Source organism: Thalassophryne amazonica, chromosome 15 (assembly GCF_902500255.1).
Source record: "Thalassophryne amazonica chromosome 15, fThaAma1.1, whole genome shotgun sequence".
Classification (NCBI taxonomy): Eukaryota; Metazoa; Chordata; class Actinopteri; order Batrachoidiformes; family Batrachoididae; genus Thalassophryne; species Thalassophryne amazonica.
Window position 1 is genome coordinate 56326164 of NC_047117.1, and position 20095 is coordinate 56346258.

General features: G+C 40.5%; 1 protein-coding gene across 1 annotated transcript in view; it reads left to right on the plus strand.

Annotated features, from left to right (window-relative positions):
- helz (helicase with zinc finger) overlaps positions 1-20095 on the plus strand; it is a 155353-nt gene that overhangs the window by 39388 nt on the left and 95870 nt on the right. The window contains exons 10-12 of the mRNA XM_034188104.1: positions 9155-9296; positions 10776-10931; positions 14420-14690. Coding sequence (XP_034043995.1) covers positions 9155-9296; positions 10776-10931; positions 14420-14690 — 569 coding nt within the window. The remainder of the gene's footprint in view (positions 1-9154; positions 9297-10775; positions 10932-14419; positions 14691-20095) is intronic.

A 20095-nucleotide genomic window follows, 5' to 3' on the forward strand; every position in this document is an offset into this window, starting at 1 on the left:
GATCAATCATTTCCATCTCACCCTGTCCTCTGTATCTTCCTCTGTCACACCAGCCACCTGCCTGTCCTCCCTCAGCACATCCATAAACCTCCTCTTTGGCCTCCCTCTTCTCCTCCTGCCTGGTGGCTCCATCCTCAGCATCCTTCTCCCTATATACCCTGGGTCCCTCCTCTGCACATGTCCAAACTCTGTTCATTGATATGTTCATTCCTAGTCTTGTCCATTCTTGTCACTCCCAAAGAGAATCTCAACATCTTCAGCTCTGACACCTCCAGCTCCGCCTCCTGTCTTTTTGCTAGTGCCACTGTCTCTAAACCGTACAACATAGCTGGTCTCACTACTGTCTTGTAAACTTTTCCCTTCACTCTTGCTGCTATTCTTCGGTCACAAATCACTCCTGCCACCTTTCTCCACCCTGCCTGCACTCTCTTTTTCACCTCTTTACCACACTCTCCATTACTTTGAACAGTTGACCCCAAATATTTAAACTCATCTACTTTCACCGCTTCTACTCCTTGTAACTGCACTATTCCACTGGGCTCCCTCCCATTCACACACATGTACTCAGTCTTGCTTCTACTGACTTTCATTCCCCTTCTCTCCAAAGCATATCTCCACCTCTCCAGACTAGACTCAACTTGCTCTCTACTCACTACAGATCACAATGTCATCTGCAAACATCATAGTCCATGGGGACTCCTGTCTGATCTCATCCATCATCCTGTCCATCACCACTGCAAACAAGAAAGGACTCAGAGCTGATCCTTGGTGTAATCCCACCTCCACCTTGAATGAGTCTGTTATTCGACTGCGCATCTCACCGCTGTCACACTATTCTTGTACATGTCTTGCACTACCCTGACATACTTTTCTGCCACTCCAGACTTCTTCATACAATACCACAGCTCTTCTCTTGGCACCCTATCATAAGCTTTTTCTAAGTCCACAAACACACAATGTAACTCTTTCTGGCCTTCTCTGTACTTCTCCAACAATATTCTCAGAGCAAATATTGCATCTGTAGTGCTCTTTCTCGGCATGAAACCATATTGTTGCTCACAGATCTTCACCTGTTTTCTAAGCCTAGCTTCTACTACTCTTTCTCATAACTTCATGCTGTGGCTGATCAACTTTATGCCTCTGTAGTTACTGCAGTTCTGCACATCACCCTTGTTCTTGAAAATAGGAACCAGCACACTTCGTCTCCACTCCTCAGGCATCCTCTCACTTTCCAAGATTTTATTAAATGATCTGGTTAGAAACGCTACTGCCATCTCTCCTAGACATTTCCATGCCTCCACTGGAATGTCATCTGGACCAACTGCCTTTCCACTTTTCATCCTCTTCATAGCAGCCCTCACTTCTTCCTTACTAATCTCTTGTACTTCCTGATTTACTCTCACCACATCATCCAGCCTTTTCTCTCGCTCATTTTCTTTATTCATCAGCTCTTCAAAATATTCCCTCCACCTTCTCAGCACACACTCCTCACTTGTCAGCACATTACCATGTGCATCTTTTACCACCCTAACCTGCTGCACATCCTTTCCAGCTCTGTCCCTTTGTCTGGCCAAGTCCTTTTCTCCTTCCTTACTATTCAACTTCTTGTACAGCTCGCAATATGCCTTTTCCTTTGCTTTTGCCACTTCTCTTTTCGCCTTACACCGCATCTCCTTGTACTCCTGTCTACTTTCTTCATCTCTCTGACTATCCCAAAACTTTTTTGCCAACCTCTTTCTCCTTATGCTTTCCTGGACCTCTTCATTCCACCACCAAGTTTCCTTGTCTTCCTTCCACTGTCCAGATGTCATACCCAGTACTGTCCTAGCTGTCTTCCTCACCACATCTGCAGTACTTTTCCAGTTGTCCAAAATTGCTTCCCCTCCAACCAGTGCTTCTCTCACCTGCTTGCTAAATTTATTAAATTATTAAAAAATCATACATTTTGATTTCCGGAAAATTTTTTTTTTTGATTATGTCTCTCACAGTGGACATACACCTAAGATAAAAATTTCAGACCCCTCCATGATTTCTAAGTGGGAGAACTTGCAAAATCACAGGCTGTTCAAATACTTATTTTCCACACTGTATGTTACCCTGTGCTCCTCCCTTTTCTTAAAGTAGGTATTCACCACAGCCATTTCCATCCGTTTTGCAAAATCAGCTACCATCTGTCCTTTCCCATTCCTATCCTTGATACCTTTTATAAAATGTGTATGCATTTTTTTTAAAATGGCATCTTTTACTGCTTCTATTTATTAGATGCCTTTTTATTGAATTTGCATAAGCACTTTTTTATGTATGTATGTGTGTCTGTGTGTGTGTGTATATGTATGTATATATAGATATATGTTTATATTTTGTTTTAGGTGATATAACGCATTTTTTATACTATATATTTGTTTTATGTTTTGTATGTGATGGTATGTCTATTTGGACGTTGGAGTCTGCAATAAAGTTTGACTGATACCATATCTACCCATTACTTCCTCATCACTTCTGTTCCTTTCACCAACATGCCCATTGAAGTCCGCTCCTATCACCACTCTTTCATGCTTGGGCACACTCTCCACCACCTCATCTTGCACACTCCAGAAATCTTCTTTCTCCTTCATCTCACAACCTACCTGTGGGGCATATGCACTGATGATAATTAGCTTTGCCAATAGATAATTGGCAAAGCTTCTGGGGAAAACCTGGTCTTGTTAGGAGAGATGGCATCCATCCCACTTTGGATGGAGCAGCTCTCATTTCTAGAAATCTGGCCAATTTTCTTAAATCCTCCAAACCGTGACTATCCAGGGTTGGGACCAGGAAGCAGAGTTGTAGTCTTACACACCTCTCTGCAGCTTCTCTCCCCCTGCCATCCCCTCATTACCCCATCCCCGTAGAGACGGTGCCTGCTCCCAGACTACTAATAACCAGCAAAAGTCTATTTAAGCATAAAAATTCAAAAAGAAAAAGTAATATAGCACCTTCAACTGCACCACAGACTAAAACAGTTAAATGTGGTCTATTAAACATTAGGTCTCTCTCTTCTAAGTCCCTGTTGGTAAATGATATAATAATTGATCAACATATTGATTTATTCTGCCTTACAGAAACCTGGTTACAGCAGGATGAATATGTTAGTTTAAATGAGTCAACACCCCCGAGTCACACTAACTGTCAGAATGCTCGTAGCACGGGCCGGGGCGGAGGATTAGCAGCAATCTTCCATTCCAGCTTATTAATTAATCAAAAACCCAGACAGAGCTTTAATTCATTTGAAAGCTTGTCTCTTAGTCTTGTCCATCCAAATTGGAAGTCCCAAAAACCAGTTTTATTTGTTATTATCTATCGTCCACCTGGTCGTGACTGTGAGTTTCTCTGTGAATTTTCAGACCTTTTGTCTGACTTAGTGCTTAGCTCAGATAAGATAATTATAGTGGGCGATTTTAACATCCACACAGATGCTGAGAATGACAGCCTCAACACTGCATTTAATCTATTATTAGACTCTATTGGCTTTGCTCAAAAAGTAAATGAGTCCACCCACCACTTTAATCATATCTTAGATCTTGTTCTGACTTATGGTATGGAAATAGAAGACTTAACAGTATTCCCTGAAAACTCCCTTCTGTCTGATCATTTCTTAATAACATTTACTCTGATGGACTACCCAGCAGTGGGGAATAAGTTTCATTACACTAGAAGTCTTTCAGAAAGCGCTGTAACTAGGTTTAAGGATATGATTCCTTCTTTATGTTCTCTAATGCCATATACCAACACAGTGCAGAGTAGCTACCTAAACTCTGTAAGTGAGATAGAGTATCTCGTCAATAGTTTTACATCCTCATTGAAGACAACTTTGGATGCTGTAGCTCCTCTAAAAAAGAGAGCTTTAAATCAGAAGTGCCTGACTCCGTGGTATAACTCACAAACTCGTAGCTTAAAGCAGATAACCCGTAAGTTGGAGAGGAAATGGCGTCTCACTAATTTAGAAGATCTTCACTTAGCCTGGAAAAAGAGTCTGTAAAGCTAGGACATCTTTCTACTCATCACTAATTGAAGAAAATAAGAACAACCCCAGGTTTCTTTTCAGCACTGTAGCCAGGCTGACAAAGAGTCAGAGCTCTATTGAGCTGAGTATTCCATTAACTTTAACTAGTAATGACTTCATGACTTTCTTTGCTAACAAAATTTTAACTATTAGAGAAAAAATTACTCATAACCATCCCAAAGACGTATCGTTATCTTTGGCTGCTTTCAGTGATGCCGGTATTTGGTTAGACTCTTTCTCTCCGATTGTTCTGTCTGAGTTATTTTCATTAGTTACTTCATCCAAACCATCAACATGTTTATTAGACCCCATTCCTACCAGGCTGCTCAAGGAAGCCCTACCATTATTTAATGCTTCGATCTTAAATATGATCAATCTATCTTTGTTAGTTGGCTATGTACCACAGGCTTTTAAGGTGGCAGTAATTAAACCATTACTTAAAAAGCCATCACTTGACCCAGCTATCTTAGCTAATTATAGGCCAATCTCCAACCTTCCTTTTCTCTCAAAAATTCTTGAAAGGGTAGTTGTAAAACAGCTAACTGATCATCTGCAGAGGAATGGTCTATTTGAAGAGTTTCAGTCAGGTTTTAGAATTCATCATAGTACAGAAACAGCATTAGTGAAGGTTACAAATGATCATCTTATGGCCTCGGACAGTGGACTCATCTCTGTGCTTGTTCTGTTAGACTTCAGTGCTGCTTTTGATACTGTTGACCATAAAATTTTATTACAGAGATTAGAGCATGCCATAGGTATTAAAGGCACTGCGCTGCGGTGGTTTGAATCATATTTGTCTAATAGATTACAATTTGTTCATGTAAATGGGGAATCTTCTTCACAGACTAAAGTTAATTATGGAGTTCCACAAGGTTCTGTGCTAGGACCAATTTTATTCACTTTATACATGCTTCCCTTAGGCAGTATTATTAGACGGTATTGCTTAAATTTTCATTGTTACGCAGATGATACCCAGCTTTATCTATCCATGAAGCCAGAGGACACACACCAATTAGCTAAACTGCAGGATTGTCTTACAGACATAAAGACATGGATGACCTCTAATTTCCTGCTTTTAAACTCAGATAAAACTGAAGTTATTGTACTTGACCCCACAAATCTTAGAAACATGGTGTCTAACCAGATCCTTACTATGGATGGCATTACCCTGACCTCTAGTAATACTGTGAGAAATCTTGGAGTCATTTTTGATCAGGATATGTCATTCAAAGCGCATATTAAACAAATATGTAGGACTGCTTTTTTGCATTTACGCAATATCTCTAAAATCAGAAAGGTCTTGTCTGAGTGATGCTGAAAAACTAATTAATGCATTTATTTCCTCTAGGCTGGACTATTGTAATTCATTATTATCAGGTTGTCCTAAAAGTTCCCTAAAAAGCCTTCAGTTAATTCAAAATGCTGCAGCTAGAGTACTGACGGGGACTAGAAGGAGAGAGCATATCTCACCCATATTGGCCTCTCTTCATTGGCTTCCTATTAATTCTAGAATAGAATTTAAAATTCTTCTTCTTACTTATAAGGTTTTGAATAATCAGGTCCCATCTTATCTTAGGGACCTTGTAGTACCATATCACCCCAATAGAGCGCTTCGCTATCAGACTGCAGGCTTACTTGTAGTTCCTAGGGTTTGTAAGAGTAGAATGGGAGGCAGAGCCTTCAGCTTTCAGGCTCCTCTCCTGTGGAACCAGCTCCCAATTCAGATCAGGGAGACAGACACCCTCTCTACTTTTAAGATTAGGCTTAAAACTTTCCTTTTTGTTAAAGCTTATAGTTAGGGCTGGATCAGGTGACCCTGAACCATCCCTTAGTTATGCTGCTATAGACGTAGACTGCTGGGGGGGTTCCCATGATGCACTGTTTCTTTCTCTTTTTGCTCTGTATGCACCACTCTGCATTTAATCATTAGTGATCGATCTCTGCTCCCCTCCACAGCATGTCTTTTTCCTGGTTCTCTCCCTCAGCCCCAACCAGTCCCAGCACAAGACTGCCCCTCCCTGAGCCTGGTTCTGCTGGAGGTTTCTTCTTGTTAAAAGGGAGTTTTTCCTTCCCACTGTAGCCAAGTGCTTGCTCACAGGGGGTCGTTTTGACCGTTGGGGTTTTACATAATTATTGTATGGCCTTGCCTTACAATATAAAGCGCCTTGGGGCAACTGTTTGTTGTGATTTGGTGCTATATAAAAAAAATTGATTGATTGATTGATTGATATTCATCATCACCCCTTCAATTTCCAACTTCACACTCATCACCCTGTCAGACACTCATTTAACCTCCAACACACTTTTAATGTACTCTTCCTTTAAAATGACCCCAACACCATTTCTCTTCCTGTCCTCACCATGGTACAACAACTTGTACCCACCGCTGATGCTCCTGCTCTTACCTCCCTTCCGCTTGGTCTCTTGCACACACAATATGTCTACCTTTCTTCTCTCCATCATATCAGCCAGCTCTCTCCCTTTACCAGTCATACTACCAACATTCAAAGTCCCCACTCTTATTTCCACCCTTCTAGTTTTCTTCTTCTCCTGCTGTTTGTGGAAACGTTCTCCTCCTCTTCTTCGTCGTCTTTGCCCAGCAGCAGCCCAGTTTCCCCCGGCACCCTGTTGGGCAACAGCACTGGTGGCGGATGTTGTTAACCCGGGCCGCGACCGATCCGGTATGGAAATTTGATTCTTAGTCTGCATAGTTGGGTTGGCTTGTTTTATGCCGGATGCCCTTCCTGACACAACCCTCCTCATTTATCCGGGCTTGGGACCTGCACTCAGAATGTACTGGCTGCACACCCCATGTGGCTTAGTTTTTTTTCCACCACTGATATACATATAATACACACAAGCAAGCAGTCTGGTAGAGCTGTGAGTTTCTTTTTCTGAGATTTTTCAGAGAAGTGTATCTTTTTTTTTAGTGCATATATTTTACTCTATTGAAACAGTGAAATTTTTGTAGAATTGTTCCTACTAGTGTGAATCTCTCATACTGTAATACATTGCACTGGGTTGTTGAATATATTTCAGCTTCTGTTCCCTGTTTTCTGGAGAATGAACTTTGGAACTGTATTGTGACACCAAACAAACATGACTGAGTGCTCCCCCACCTTCTCCCCAATAAAAAGTTTCTCGTATCAGTTTTTGTTGCAAAACAAATTGGTAAGATATGCAGAATGTGGTTTAATCTGTGCTTCACAGTGGGTAACAAGAGAACTTGGGTAGGGGTATTGTTAGCCCCGGACCCAGTTTGCACCTGGGGCCAAGTTTGCATCTGGCTGACTTATCCTGTGTCTGTGCAGTGTAACCTGTTTTCACTGTAATGTTATCTGGTGTTGAAGAACTTTACAGTTAGCCGACAGCTACATCCAAGTTTAACTTCATGATTCTGTAGAGTCGCCAAACTTCAGTATTCGTTCAATCTGCACACCCCTGTGACTTGGACGGCAAATTCCACTTTTTGCTTGAACCGTTACTTTGTGATATCAGTGACCAAATGGATAAATCATGAAATTTGTTGACAAGGTTTTTGTTTTTTTTGTTTTTTATACACTGTATTCGCGCATCTGAGGGCCCAGGGCCGAGCATCAGCCTACCCCCTTTTTGAGGACAATTGGTTAAACACCCACCCAAAATTAAATTACTTTTTTAAATTAAAATTTATTAAATGCCCACCTAAAATTAGTTAATTCTGTGACCCCCCCCCAAACACATTGTGAAAAGCAAAAAATTTTTCACAATGTTTTTCTTGTCTCTTCCATGTCTGACTTGTGTTGATGTCATCCGTTTGATCTGTGCTCTTATTGGGAAATAAGCTTGTGTAAGAAACAGGAAGTGATCTGTAAGAATGGGGCTTTGTGGGTTTTTTTTGTGCAGCCAGCTCTAGGAAGAGTCTTGATGATGGCGGCCACTGTGCTCAATGGGACATTTCAAAACAGCAGAAATGTTTCTGTACCATTCCCCACAGTTGTGTCTTGAGACAATCAGGTCTCGGAGGTCTACAGAGAATTCCTTTGACTTCATGCTGGGTTGTGCTCTGACATGCGCTGGCAACTGTGAGACCTTATATGTAGACAGGTGTGTGCCTTTCCAAATCATGTCCAATCAACTGAATTTACACCAGGTGGAGTCCAATTAAACTATAGAAACATCTCAAGGATGATCAGTGGAAATAGGATGGACCCGAGCTCCATGGCAAAGGCTGTGAATACTTACGTACATGTGATTTTTTTTTTTTTTTTTTTATTTAATTATTCTTTATAAATAAATTTGCACAAATCTCAAACTTTTTTTCATGTTGTCATTATGGGGTATTGTGTCTAGAATTTTGAGGAAAAAGAATTTCATCCATTTTGGAATAAGGCTGTAATGTAACAAAATATAGAAAAAGTGAAGCACTGAATACTTTTCAGGTGCACTGTATGTGCATGATCTGTTATCTTCTCCATGTTTTTGTGGGAGTGTTACAGCGCCACATACAGAACTAGTGTATATACTACAGCGTTAAACAAAGCTTTTCCTCAAATATCTTTTGTAATCGAATTATTCAAGTTACTCAATTAATAATTTCAGCCCTGGTTCAAAACTTTGACGGGAGTTCAGATGGAGTTCTTTTCTGCGGCCTGGACAAAACCACAGAGTTCAAGAATTGAGTTCATGTGTTGACAGTGACAGTGTGGATGCTCCACTGTTTTCAGTTACAGGCTAAAGGGAAAATTATGGCTGTTTTGTCTTCACAAGCAGAAAAAAAATGGACAGCAACAAACAGATCATTTAGCTGAAGTCGCCTGGATTTAAACAGGTAGGAATTTTTGAAGCTTCCATGAGTGCCAGAATGTTGTACTTTAATGTAAACTGTGTAAAATGTTTCAGTGAAGTCAGTTGTTGTCCACATATTGGTTAATATTGAAACACTTTTTTTTTGCCAAGTTTGTGCAAACGCCCATCCGCTGCTGGCAGAATTTTGTGTGGAACACTGTGGGCACTCAGATGTGCAAATACTGCATTTTTTTTGTTTTGGTTTTTAATCACTTCTTCCACACCTGTTAATGTGTTCAGTGTTAGGTTGTTCTGATAATCACTTCTGTCTCTATCCTCATGTAGCCTGCCAAAAAGCTGTACCGTATTGCCCTGCTCTACGATGCACACAGACCACACTTCTTTATTACGGGTGTATCAGCAGGGGAGAGGCTCCAGACTCTTCCCAAAGGTTGTCAGGAGTGGACTTCAGGAGAGGACATATCAGGTGTGTCACATAGTATCCTGGTTTAATCAGCAGAAATTGGATGTAAACAGTTTTCAAAGTTTTCAGTAGCCAGAGCCAGTTACTTTTTGAAATGCAATTTGTTGCTTTTATTTGCTCATAAACTAAAATGTAATGTTTTTATGTGTTTGAGTGTTTGTTCATTTAGCAGTTTATAGTCATGAATTATCCACATGGTTGGTAACACATGCAGTCCGTGTGTGAGAGAGTGAGAGGATGTGCGTGCACACAATTAGGTTATGGCGGTATTGCTGCAGAAGTGTGCCGTAGAAAATTAGAATATTGTGAAAGATATTTTTTTTTTTGTCAGATAGGTCTGAAATTGAAGATTTTGTATGGAGAGTGGAGGAAAACACAGATGTCTACGTGATATTTATTTAAAGGTGCAAAGGTTCCATGTTCATCAGAGTCCGTGGAAAGAATGGGTGTTGAACCCCTTAATAAATATCAACAGGTGTGAATGTAAGTGGGCATTGACTACCTGAAGAGCCACCCACATCTACCAAGGTGCTGTTTTATGCTTGATACGTATTCATCAACTTTGTTCTTAAGCTCTTCTCACTGGCTGGTTTATGGGCGGTTTGCCTATAATGACGGGTGTAATGAGTTTAGCACCTGTTCACTTCCAACCTGGTCCTTTCTTTGTGGAGTTTGCATGTTCTTCCCACATTTGCATGGGTTCCTCTGGGTGCTCCGGCTTTCTCCCACTTACAAAGACCTGCAGGTTAGGTGTACATTGGTGACTCTAAATTGACCATAGGTATGAATATGTTTGCCTCTATGTGTTGGCCAGGCAATAGACTGGTGGCCTGTCCAGGGTGTACCCCACCTCTCGCCCACTGTCTGCTGTGAACCTTGGAGTGAACCCGATTAAAGGGTGCAGATCTGCAATCCAACCCCCCCAAAACACACACACACACACACACACACACACACACACACACACACACACACACTTAAAGAAGGTGCAAAATTCCTAGATTTGCGCCTTAATCAGATCTGCTCCAAAAATGAATGGCGTCTTCCTTGAGCCATACCTCACGCTTCACCAAGTTTTTCAAAAATTGATTCATATATTTTTGCCTAATCCTGCTAACAAACAAACAAAAGGATGTGAGTGGAAACTTAACCTCTTTGAGAGAGTTACAAATGTGAAAGTATGTGTTAACAGAGAGCTGAATAAAACAGCTTGTTTCTGGGTAACGTAAGCATGATGAGTGCATTTCTGGAGATTCAGTAATGTATGTAAAAGTGTGTACCGACTTCATTCTTCCTTGTACTGTATTTACCAGTTTGAATGGAGACAGGAAAGCTTGTTGTGGTTGTTGTTTTGTTTTTCATTTTAATTAATGTTAGTAGGGTAGTTGTCACTGTTTTCTTGATATAATGTTCCCTCTAGTTACAAACTTTTTTTTCTTGCAGTGGATAATTACTAAAAAAACTGTTTTGTTCTCCTGACAGTGACACCAGATAATGGTCTTGACCACTGTGTCTACAGTGTCGCAGTGGGCTTCAGCACAGAGATATTTGGTACATTCAGGCAGACCGTTGTTTTTGATTTCGGCACAGAGCCTGTATTGATGCAGAGGATTATGGTTGATGCTGCCTCCATTGAAGGTACGCTAAAGTTGGAAAAACTTCTTTTCCTGTGTCAATACTTTTTTACAGACAGCTTCTAATTTTTATTCTCTCTCTCTCTCTCTCTCTCTCTCTCTCTCTCTCTCTCTCGGTAGTCAGGAGGCTATTATGCATGTGATGCAAGAATGTTGTTAACCTGTATATGCCCAGATTTTTTTTTTTTTAAATAAGAGGAAAAAGTTGCATTAGTACCTTTGAGATTTTTTTTTTTAATGTGAGTAGAAAATGACAGTGACACACTTTGGCAACAGTTGTTGCCAGTGGGGCAAAATGGGTTAATTATAAAATATTTTTTCTCCAGAATAGACTATTTGTATTAAATGTTGTTGCTTTTTAAGAGATATGCCACTATCTCTTGAAATATTTTTAGGATTCTATTATTGTATTACAGTTCAGGACACTTATGGTGATTTGATACTGTCATTATTTATTTGGAAATCCTTTAAATGCACTCAATCTGTGTCCGATCTCGAAAGCTAAGCAGGGTAGGGTCTGATCATTAAGCCCTGGTCCCACCAAATAATGAAGGATGAATATTAAGCCATGCAGCTTTTTTTGTTTTTGAATGGTGGCTCTGAATGGCTCTGAGAGGCATTATTTTTGCTTAATGAGGCTCATCTCTAAGTGTGGCGCTAATTTCAAGATGTTCAAAATTTAGCAACAACAGCATGGGGCAGTTTGTGTAGGAGTTACTGCGACGACTAACGAGGATTTTAGGGGCATGTGCGTGGTGCTTATGAGGCTGCTAAAAGCCCATTATCCCAGCGCCTAGCAGCTGTGCAGGACCTGAGGCTATTTTTGTAGTGGCTGCCCTCTTGCACACACAATTCCACCTGCTCTGTGCGTTGGACGCTGTATACAAAATAATTATTTTGCAGCAGATTATAATCATTTTCTGCCAAACCTTGGATGCTGAAAACACCTCAAATCGCTTCTGGAATCACAGAGGACTGTTTCGTCTGGACGCTTTTTTTCCTCTCTTTCCTGCTCCATGAGGAAACAAGTGTGGGAGAGGTGGAGGGTAGAACCAAAGATGTGCGTTCGTCCACCGATGTCACACTACACGGCACTGCATGGCTCATACGTGGCTTAGCGTGGCTGATACGAGCCATTTGAGGCTCTAATGATTGGTTGGTCGTGGCTCATTCGAGGCTGCTACATGGCACATGCAGGGTACAGAGAGGCACATAGAGGTGCCTTAGTAGTGGATATGTGATAGATGAAAACGTGGGTCATTCTTTGAATAATCTCTACACACCCATGCGTGGTTCATTATTCATGGCTTATTGTTCTGTGGGACCGAGGCTTTACTTGGATGAGAGACCTCTGAGGAAGACCAGGGGCTTTGTGTGTGTTCTTCGGGTAAAACTGGAGTTGCGTCAGGAAGGGTGTCTGGCTTAAAGCTTGTGCCAGATCCCACTGCAGGTCTGTACTGGATCTGCTATGGTGACCCTGAACAAACGGGCAGCGGATAGCAAACATTGAAAATAGGGATACACCAATCCTGATATCAGTATCAGCCCGATCCCGTATTCATTTACTCGTACTTGTAATCATAAAACATCTCCGATACTACGTGACCCAATACCCCTTTACAGCAGCGTAATGTCAACCTCTCAATGGGGGATTTTCACGCACACACTTGGTAATATCCGGACTATAAGCCACTACTTTTTTCATACATTTTGAACACTGCGGCTAATTTATGGATTTTTAAAGGCTTTCATGTATTTTACTCATAAGTCGAAATACATCTGTCAGTCCTGTCCATTAATTGGCTGAAACCCGCAGTCCTGATGAGGAGAAAATTCACGCAGAGTAAATAAAAAGTCTTACCTGTTCGTGGAATTCATTATCAAATGTTCCTGAAGAAAAAAATAATCCACATAAAGCCTACTGAATTTGGAAAACATCTGAAAATACTTTACTTCTTCGTGTGGCTGGAAAAAAATATTCTCAGTGGTACTGCACTTTGCACAATAGTTCAGAACTCAGATCAGGGTTTCAGCGACGGAGGTTGTCCATCAGGTTGGTGAGTTTCAGCCCTTGGTGTGGGTGTTCAGGCCGATGGGAGACCGACTCGGTCTGCACCAGGTGTAATCTGTTTGCGGAATGTCTGAGGCACTGCGTTCGTAACCTCCACTCGCTTCCACGAGCTGCAATTTGGGCAAAAAGTTTAAAGAGTCATTGCGCCTGGTTAACAGCTCATTTACCACAGGCAATGGGCAATTCTGTCTGAACGCGAGGAAATTATCCCATGATCCACAAAGAAAAAATAAAATGTTAAAATTACTCCGTTTTGCCTTTGTGTGTTGCCGAGATGTGCGTGACACTGTGTGCGTGCATGTGTGTGCACGCCATGCTCCTCCAATATTACATGTTCCACCTTTGGGGAAAAAATCATTTACAGTTTGTATTTGTGTATGTTATTTAATTAAAAGTTAAAAACATAGTGTGGAGAGTGAAAGGCTGTTTAGCTCAGTGTCACACATTGTAGATGAAAACAGAAACAGGCTCACAGCTGATAACACAGAGAAGCTTAATTTCATCAAAATGAATCTGCCCCTCATATTTTTAAAAAAGGCTTTTAGTCCTCACAGACATAAAGTTAGTTATGGACAATTTGTTTTGTTACTGGGGTTGTATATTTTGTAGTGCTGAAGTCCACAGGTTACATTTCAGTGACATGTCTGGTAGTGTCATGTTTGTTAAGAAACACACAGTGTTAAAGGACAATTTGTTGTAGTCAAAAAGTGATGTTACATGATTTAAGTGAAGTGTTTGTAAATTAAAAACACAGCTGATATTGGTAGCAGTTACAGCCAAAAAGTAAGGGACAATTGATGAATAAAAACATGTTTTCAAAGTCATCATAAAACTGTAATGGTATCATTAAGTATTTGTATCGGTACTTGGTATCAGCGAGTACTCAAATGTATGTACTCATACTTGTACTCAGTCTGGAAAAATGTGGTATCGGTGCATTGCTAATTGAAAATTCTTGAATAGTTCATTTGATTTGAAATCATATCTTCATGTTTCTGTATAGCTTTAAGGAGTTGAGGTGATAAGATTGTAAGAATTAATTCAGGAAAAAAGTGTTGTTATAAATAAAATGGCAGTTGTGACAAAACTGTTCCACCAAATTAAAACTTGAGTGTATGGCAGGACTGCTAGTTCCATCTGAACTAGCAGGACTGCTGGTTCATCTGAACATTTTGGAATTTTAATGCTCTGTTTGTTGTGGTATGGTTTTTGATATTGTTTTTACTGTGAAGCACTTTGAGCAGATGCTGTTGTTGTAAATGTGCTATATAAATAAAATTGACATTGATATTGAACAAGCAGCCCTGGTTCTACTGCTAGTTCTGCTAGCAGTAGAACCAGGATTCTAATTTCTCTTGTTGACCAAAACATTAACTAAAAAGCTAAATAGTCTTTATTTCCTGTTCTTCTTTATGCTCTAGACCTAGAACACTTGATGGCAGCCAGACAGCAGCTCTTAATAACGGCAAAGCGCTGGGACTCTTCTTGCAAAACCATTGTACTGTTCAGTCCCAATGAGACAATGGCTGACTTGGAACGTAGCCTCCTTTCCCGTTACCAGATTCCACTATCCGCTGACCAGCTTTTCACCCAGTCTGTGCTGGATAAGACCTTGACCAAAGACAATTACCAGGCTCGACTTCATGACCTTCTCTACATCGAGGAGATCGCGCAATATAAGGAAGTTAGCAAGTAAGTGCACACCTCTGGAGAGGAAAGCTTTTCAAAGTTTTCATTTAGTTTTAGTAATACAATAAGATTTGCATCACTGCATAGAAATTTAACTGATGCAGGATGTTTGAGGTTGAAACAAACTAGACATTGAACACCCCACTGCATTCAAAACTGTGTGTGTATGTATGTATATCAATCAATCAATCAATCAACTTTTTTCTTATATAGCGCCAAATCACAACAAACAGTTGCCCCAAGGCGCTCCATATTGTAAGGCAAGGCCATACAATAATTATAAAAAACCCCAACGGTCAAAACGACCCCCTATGAGCAAGCACTTGGCAACAGTGGGAAGGAAAAACTCCCTTTTAACAGGAAGAAAACTCCAGCAGAACCAGGCTCAGGGAGGGGCAGTCTTCTGCTGAGACTGGTTGGGGCTGAGGGAAAAAAACAGGAAAAAGACATGCCGTGAAGGGGGGCAGAGATCGATCACTAATGATTAAATGCAGAGTGATGCATACGGAGCAAAAAGAGAAAGAAACAGTGCATCATGGGAACCCCCCCACAATCTACGTCTAAAGCAGCATAACCAAGGGATGGTCCAGGGTCACCCGATCCAGCCCTAACTATAAGCCTTAGCGAAAAGGAAAGTTTTAAGCCTAATCTTAAAAGTAGAGAGGGTATCTGTCTCCCTGATCTGAATTGGGAGCTGGTTCCACAGGAGAGGAGCCTGAAAGCTGAAGGCTCTGCCTCCCATTCTACTCTTACAAACCCTAGGAACTACAAGTAAGCCCGCAGTCTGAGAGCGAAGCGCTCTAATGGGGTAATATGGTACTATGAGGTCCCTAAGATAAGATGGGACCTGATTATTCAAAACCTTATAAGTAAGAAGAAGAATTTTAAATTCTATTCTAGAATTAACAGGAAGCCAATGAAGAGAGGCCAACACGGGTGAGATATGCTCTCTCCTGCTAGTCCCCGTCAGTACTCTAGCTGCAGCATTCTGAACCAACTGAAGGCTTTTTAGGGAACTTTTAGGACAACCTGATAATAATGAATTACAATAGTCCAGCCTAGAGGAAATAAATGCATGAATTAGTTTTTCAGCATCACTCTGAGACAAGACCTTTCTGATTTTAGAGATATTGCGTAAATGCAAAAAGGCAGTCCTACATATTTGTTTAATATGCGCTTTGAATGACATATCCTGATCAAAAATGACTCAAGATTTCTCACAGTATTACTAGAGATCAGGGAAATGCCATCCAGAGTAACGATCTGGTTAGACACCATGCTTCTAAGATTTGTGGGGCCAAGTACAATAACTTCAGTTTTATCTGAGTTTAAAAGCAGGAAATTAGAGGTCATCCATGTCTTTATGTCTGTAAGACAATCCTGCAGTTTAGCTAATTGGTGTGTATCCTCTGGCTTCATGGATAGATAAAGCTGGGTATCATCTGCGTAACAATGAAAATTTAAGCAATACCGTCTAATAATACTGCCTAAGGGAAGCATGTATAAAGTGAATAAAATTGGTCCTAGCACAGAACCTTGTGGAACTCCATAATTAACTTTAGTCCGTGAAGAAGATTCCCCATTTACATGAACAAACTGTAATCTATTAGACAAATATGATTCAAACCACCGCAGCGCAGTGCCTTTAATACCTATGACATGCTCTAATCTCTGTAATAAAATTTTATGGTCAACAGTATCAAAAGCAGCACTGAGGTCCAACAGAACAAGCACAGAGATAAGTCCACTGTCCGAAGCCATAAGAAGATCATTTGTAACCTTCACTAATGCTGTTTCTGTACTATGATGAATTCTAAAACCTGACTGAAACTCTTCAAATAGACCATTCCTCTGCAGGTGATCAGTTAGCTGTTTTACAACTACCCTCTCAAGAATCTTTGAGAGAAAAGGAAGGTTGGAAATTGGCCTATAATTAGCTAAGATAGCTGGGTCAAGTGATGGCTTTTTAAGTAATGGTTTAATTACTGCCACCTTAAAGGCCTGTGGTACATAACCAACTAACAAAGATAGATTGATCATATTTAAGATTGAAGCATTAAATAATGGTAGGACTTCCTTGAGCAGCCTGGCAGGAATGGGGTCCAATAAACATGCCGATGGTTTGGACGAAGCAACCAATGAAAATAACTCAGACAGAACAACCGGAGAGAAAGAGTCTAACCAAATACCGGCATCACTGAAAGCAGCCAAAGATAACGATACATCTTTGGGATGGTTATGAGTAATTTTTTCTCTAATAGTCAAAATTTTGTTAGCAAAGAAAGTCATGAAGTCAATACTAGTTAAAGTTAATGGAATACTCAGCTCAATAGAGCTCTGACTCTTTGTTAGCTTAGCTACAGTGCTGAAAAGAAACCTGAGGTTATTCTTATTTTCTTCAATTAGTGATGAGTAGAAAGATGTCCTAGCTTTACGGAGGGCTTTTTATAGAGCAACAAACTCTTTTTCCAGGCTAAGTGAAGATCTTCTAAATTAGTGAGACGCCATTTCCTCTCCAACTTACGGGTTATCTGCTTTAAGCTACGAGTTTGTGAGTTATACCACGGAGTCAGACACTTCTGATTTAAAGCTCTCTTTTTCAGAGGAGCTACAGCATCCAAAGTTGTCTTCAAAGAGGATGTAAAACTATTGACGAGATACTCTATCTCCCTTACAGAGTTTAGGTAGCTACTCTGCTCTGTGTTGGTATATGACATTAGAGAACATAACGAAGGAATCATATCCTTAAACCTAGTTACAGCGCTTTCTGAAAGACTTCTAGTGTAATGAAACTTATTCCCCACTGCAGGGTAGTCCATCAGGGTAAATGTAAATGTTACCATATTGTTATTGTCTGTACGTCGTTGTGCGATTCACAACATTAAATTGTTACTTTTTGGCTTATCCATTGTCCGTTCATTAACGCCCCCTGTTGTGGGTTCGTGTCACGACACTTTCACAACAACGATGTAGGAATGCCGAGAGGTGGTTATCAGGGCACATCTGCCTGTCCATCCCATAGGGAGGGCTATGAAGATATGATTAAAGTGGTGGGTGGACTCATTTACTTTTTGAGCAAAGCCGATAGAGTCTAATAATAGATTAAATGCAGTGTTGAGGCTGTCATTCTCAGCATCTGTGTGGATATTAAAATCACCCACTATAATTATCTTATCTAAGCTAAGCACTAAGTCAGACAAAAGGTCTGAAAATTCACAGAGAAACTCACAGTAACGACCAGGTGGACGATAGATAATAACAAATAAAACTGGTTTTTGGGACTTCCAATTTGGATGGACAAGACTAAGAGACAAGCTTTCAAATGAATTAAAGCTCTGTCTAGGTTTTTGATTAATTAATAAGCTGGAATGGAAGATTGCTGCTAATCCTCCGCCCCGGCCCGTGCTACGAGCATTCTGACAGTTAGTGTGACTCGGGGGTGTTGACTCATTTAAACTAACATATTCATCCTGCTGTAACCAGGTTTCTGTTAGGCAGAATAAATCAATACGTTGATCAATTATTATATCATTTACCAACAGGGACTTAGAAGAGAGAGACCTAATGTTTAATAGACCACATTTAACTGTTTTAGTCTGTGGTGCAATTGAAGGTGCTATATTATTTTTTCTTTTTGAATTTTTATGCTTAAATAGATTTTTGCTGGTTATTGGTGGTCTGGGAGCAGGCACCGTCTCTACGGGGATGGGGCAACGAGGGGATGGCAGGGGGAGAGAAGCTGCAGAGAGGTGTATAAGACCACAGCTCTGCCTCCTGGTCCCAACGCTGGACAGTCACAGTTTGGAGGATCCAAGAAAATATATATACATACATATATATATAACTGTGAGATTCAGAATCTAAACAAAAAATCCAGAAAATCACATTGTATTATTTTTAAATAATTAATTTGCATTTTATTGCATAAAATAAGTATTTTTCCCCCTACCAACCAGCAAGAATTCTGGCTCATACAGACCTGTTAATTTTTCTTTAAGAAGCCCTGTTATTCTGCACTCTTTACCTTTTATTAATTGCACCTGTTTGAACTTGTTACCTGTATAAAGGACACCTGTTCACACACTCAATCAATCACACTCCAACCTGTCCACCATAGCCAAGACCAAAGAGCTGTCTAAGGACACCAGGGACAAAACTGTAGACATTCACAAGGCTGCGATGGACTACAGGACAACAGGAAAGCAGCTTGATAGAAGACAACAAGTGTTATGATTATTTATTAGAAAGTGGAAGAAACACAAGGTGACTGTCAATCTCCCTCGGTCTGGGATTCCATGCAACATCTCACTTTGTGTGGTAAGGATGATTCTGAGAAAGCTCCGAACTACACAAGAGGACCTGGTCAATGACCTGAAGAGAGATTGGACCACAGTCACAAAGATTACATTAGTAACACTTGATGCTGTCATGGTTTAAAATCTTGCAGGGCAGCAAAGTCCCCCTGCTCAAGCCAGTACATGTAGGCCCGTTTCAAGTTCACCAATGACCATCTGGATGATCCAGAGGAGGTATGGGAGAAGGTCATGTGGTCAGATGAGACCAAAATAGAGCTTTTTGGAATCGACTCCACTTACCATGTTTAGAGGATGAGAACAACTCCAAGGAAACCATCCCAACTGTGAAGCATGGGGGTGGAAACATCACACTCTGGGGGTGTTCTTCTGCAAAGGGGACAGGACGACTGCGCCGTATTGAAGGGAGGATGGGTGGGGTCATGTATTGCACGATTTTGGCAAACGACCTCCTTCCCTCAGTAAGAGCATTGAAGATGGGTCATGGCTGGGTCTTCCAGCATGACAATGACCCCAAACACACAGCCAGGGCAACTAAGAAGGGGCTCCGTAAGGAGCATTTCAAGGTCTTGGAGTGGCCTGGCCAGTTTCCAGACCTGAACTCAATAGAAAATCTTTGGAGGGAGCTGAAACTCCAAACCTGAAAGATTTGGAGAAGATCGTATGGAGGAGTGGACCAAAATCCCTGCTGCAGTGTGTGCAAACTTGGTCAAGAACTACAGGAAACACCTGACCTCTGTAATGGCAGACAAATGTTTCTGTACCAATTGTTAAGCTCTGTTTTTCTAGGGGGTCAAATACTTATTTTATGCAATAAAATGCAAATTAATTATTTAAAAATCATACAATGTAATTTACTGGATTTTTTTTTTTTTTTTTAAGATTCTGTCTCTCACAGTTGAAGTGTACCTACAATAAAAATTACAGACCTCTCCATTTTTTGTAGGTGGGAAAACCTGCAAAACTGACAGGGACAAATACTTATTTTCCATATATGTATGTATATATATATATATATATATATATATATATGTATGTATGTGTGTGTATGTATGTATGTATGTATATATATATATATATATATATATATATATA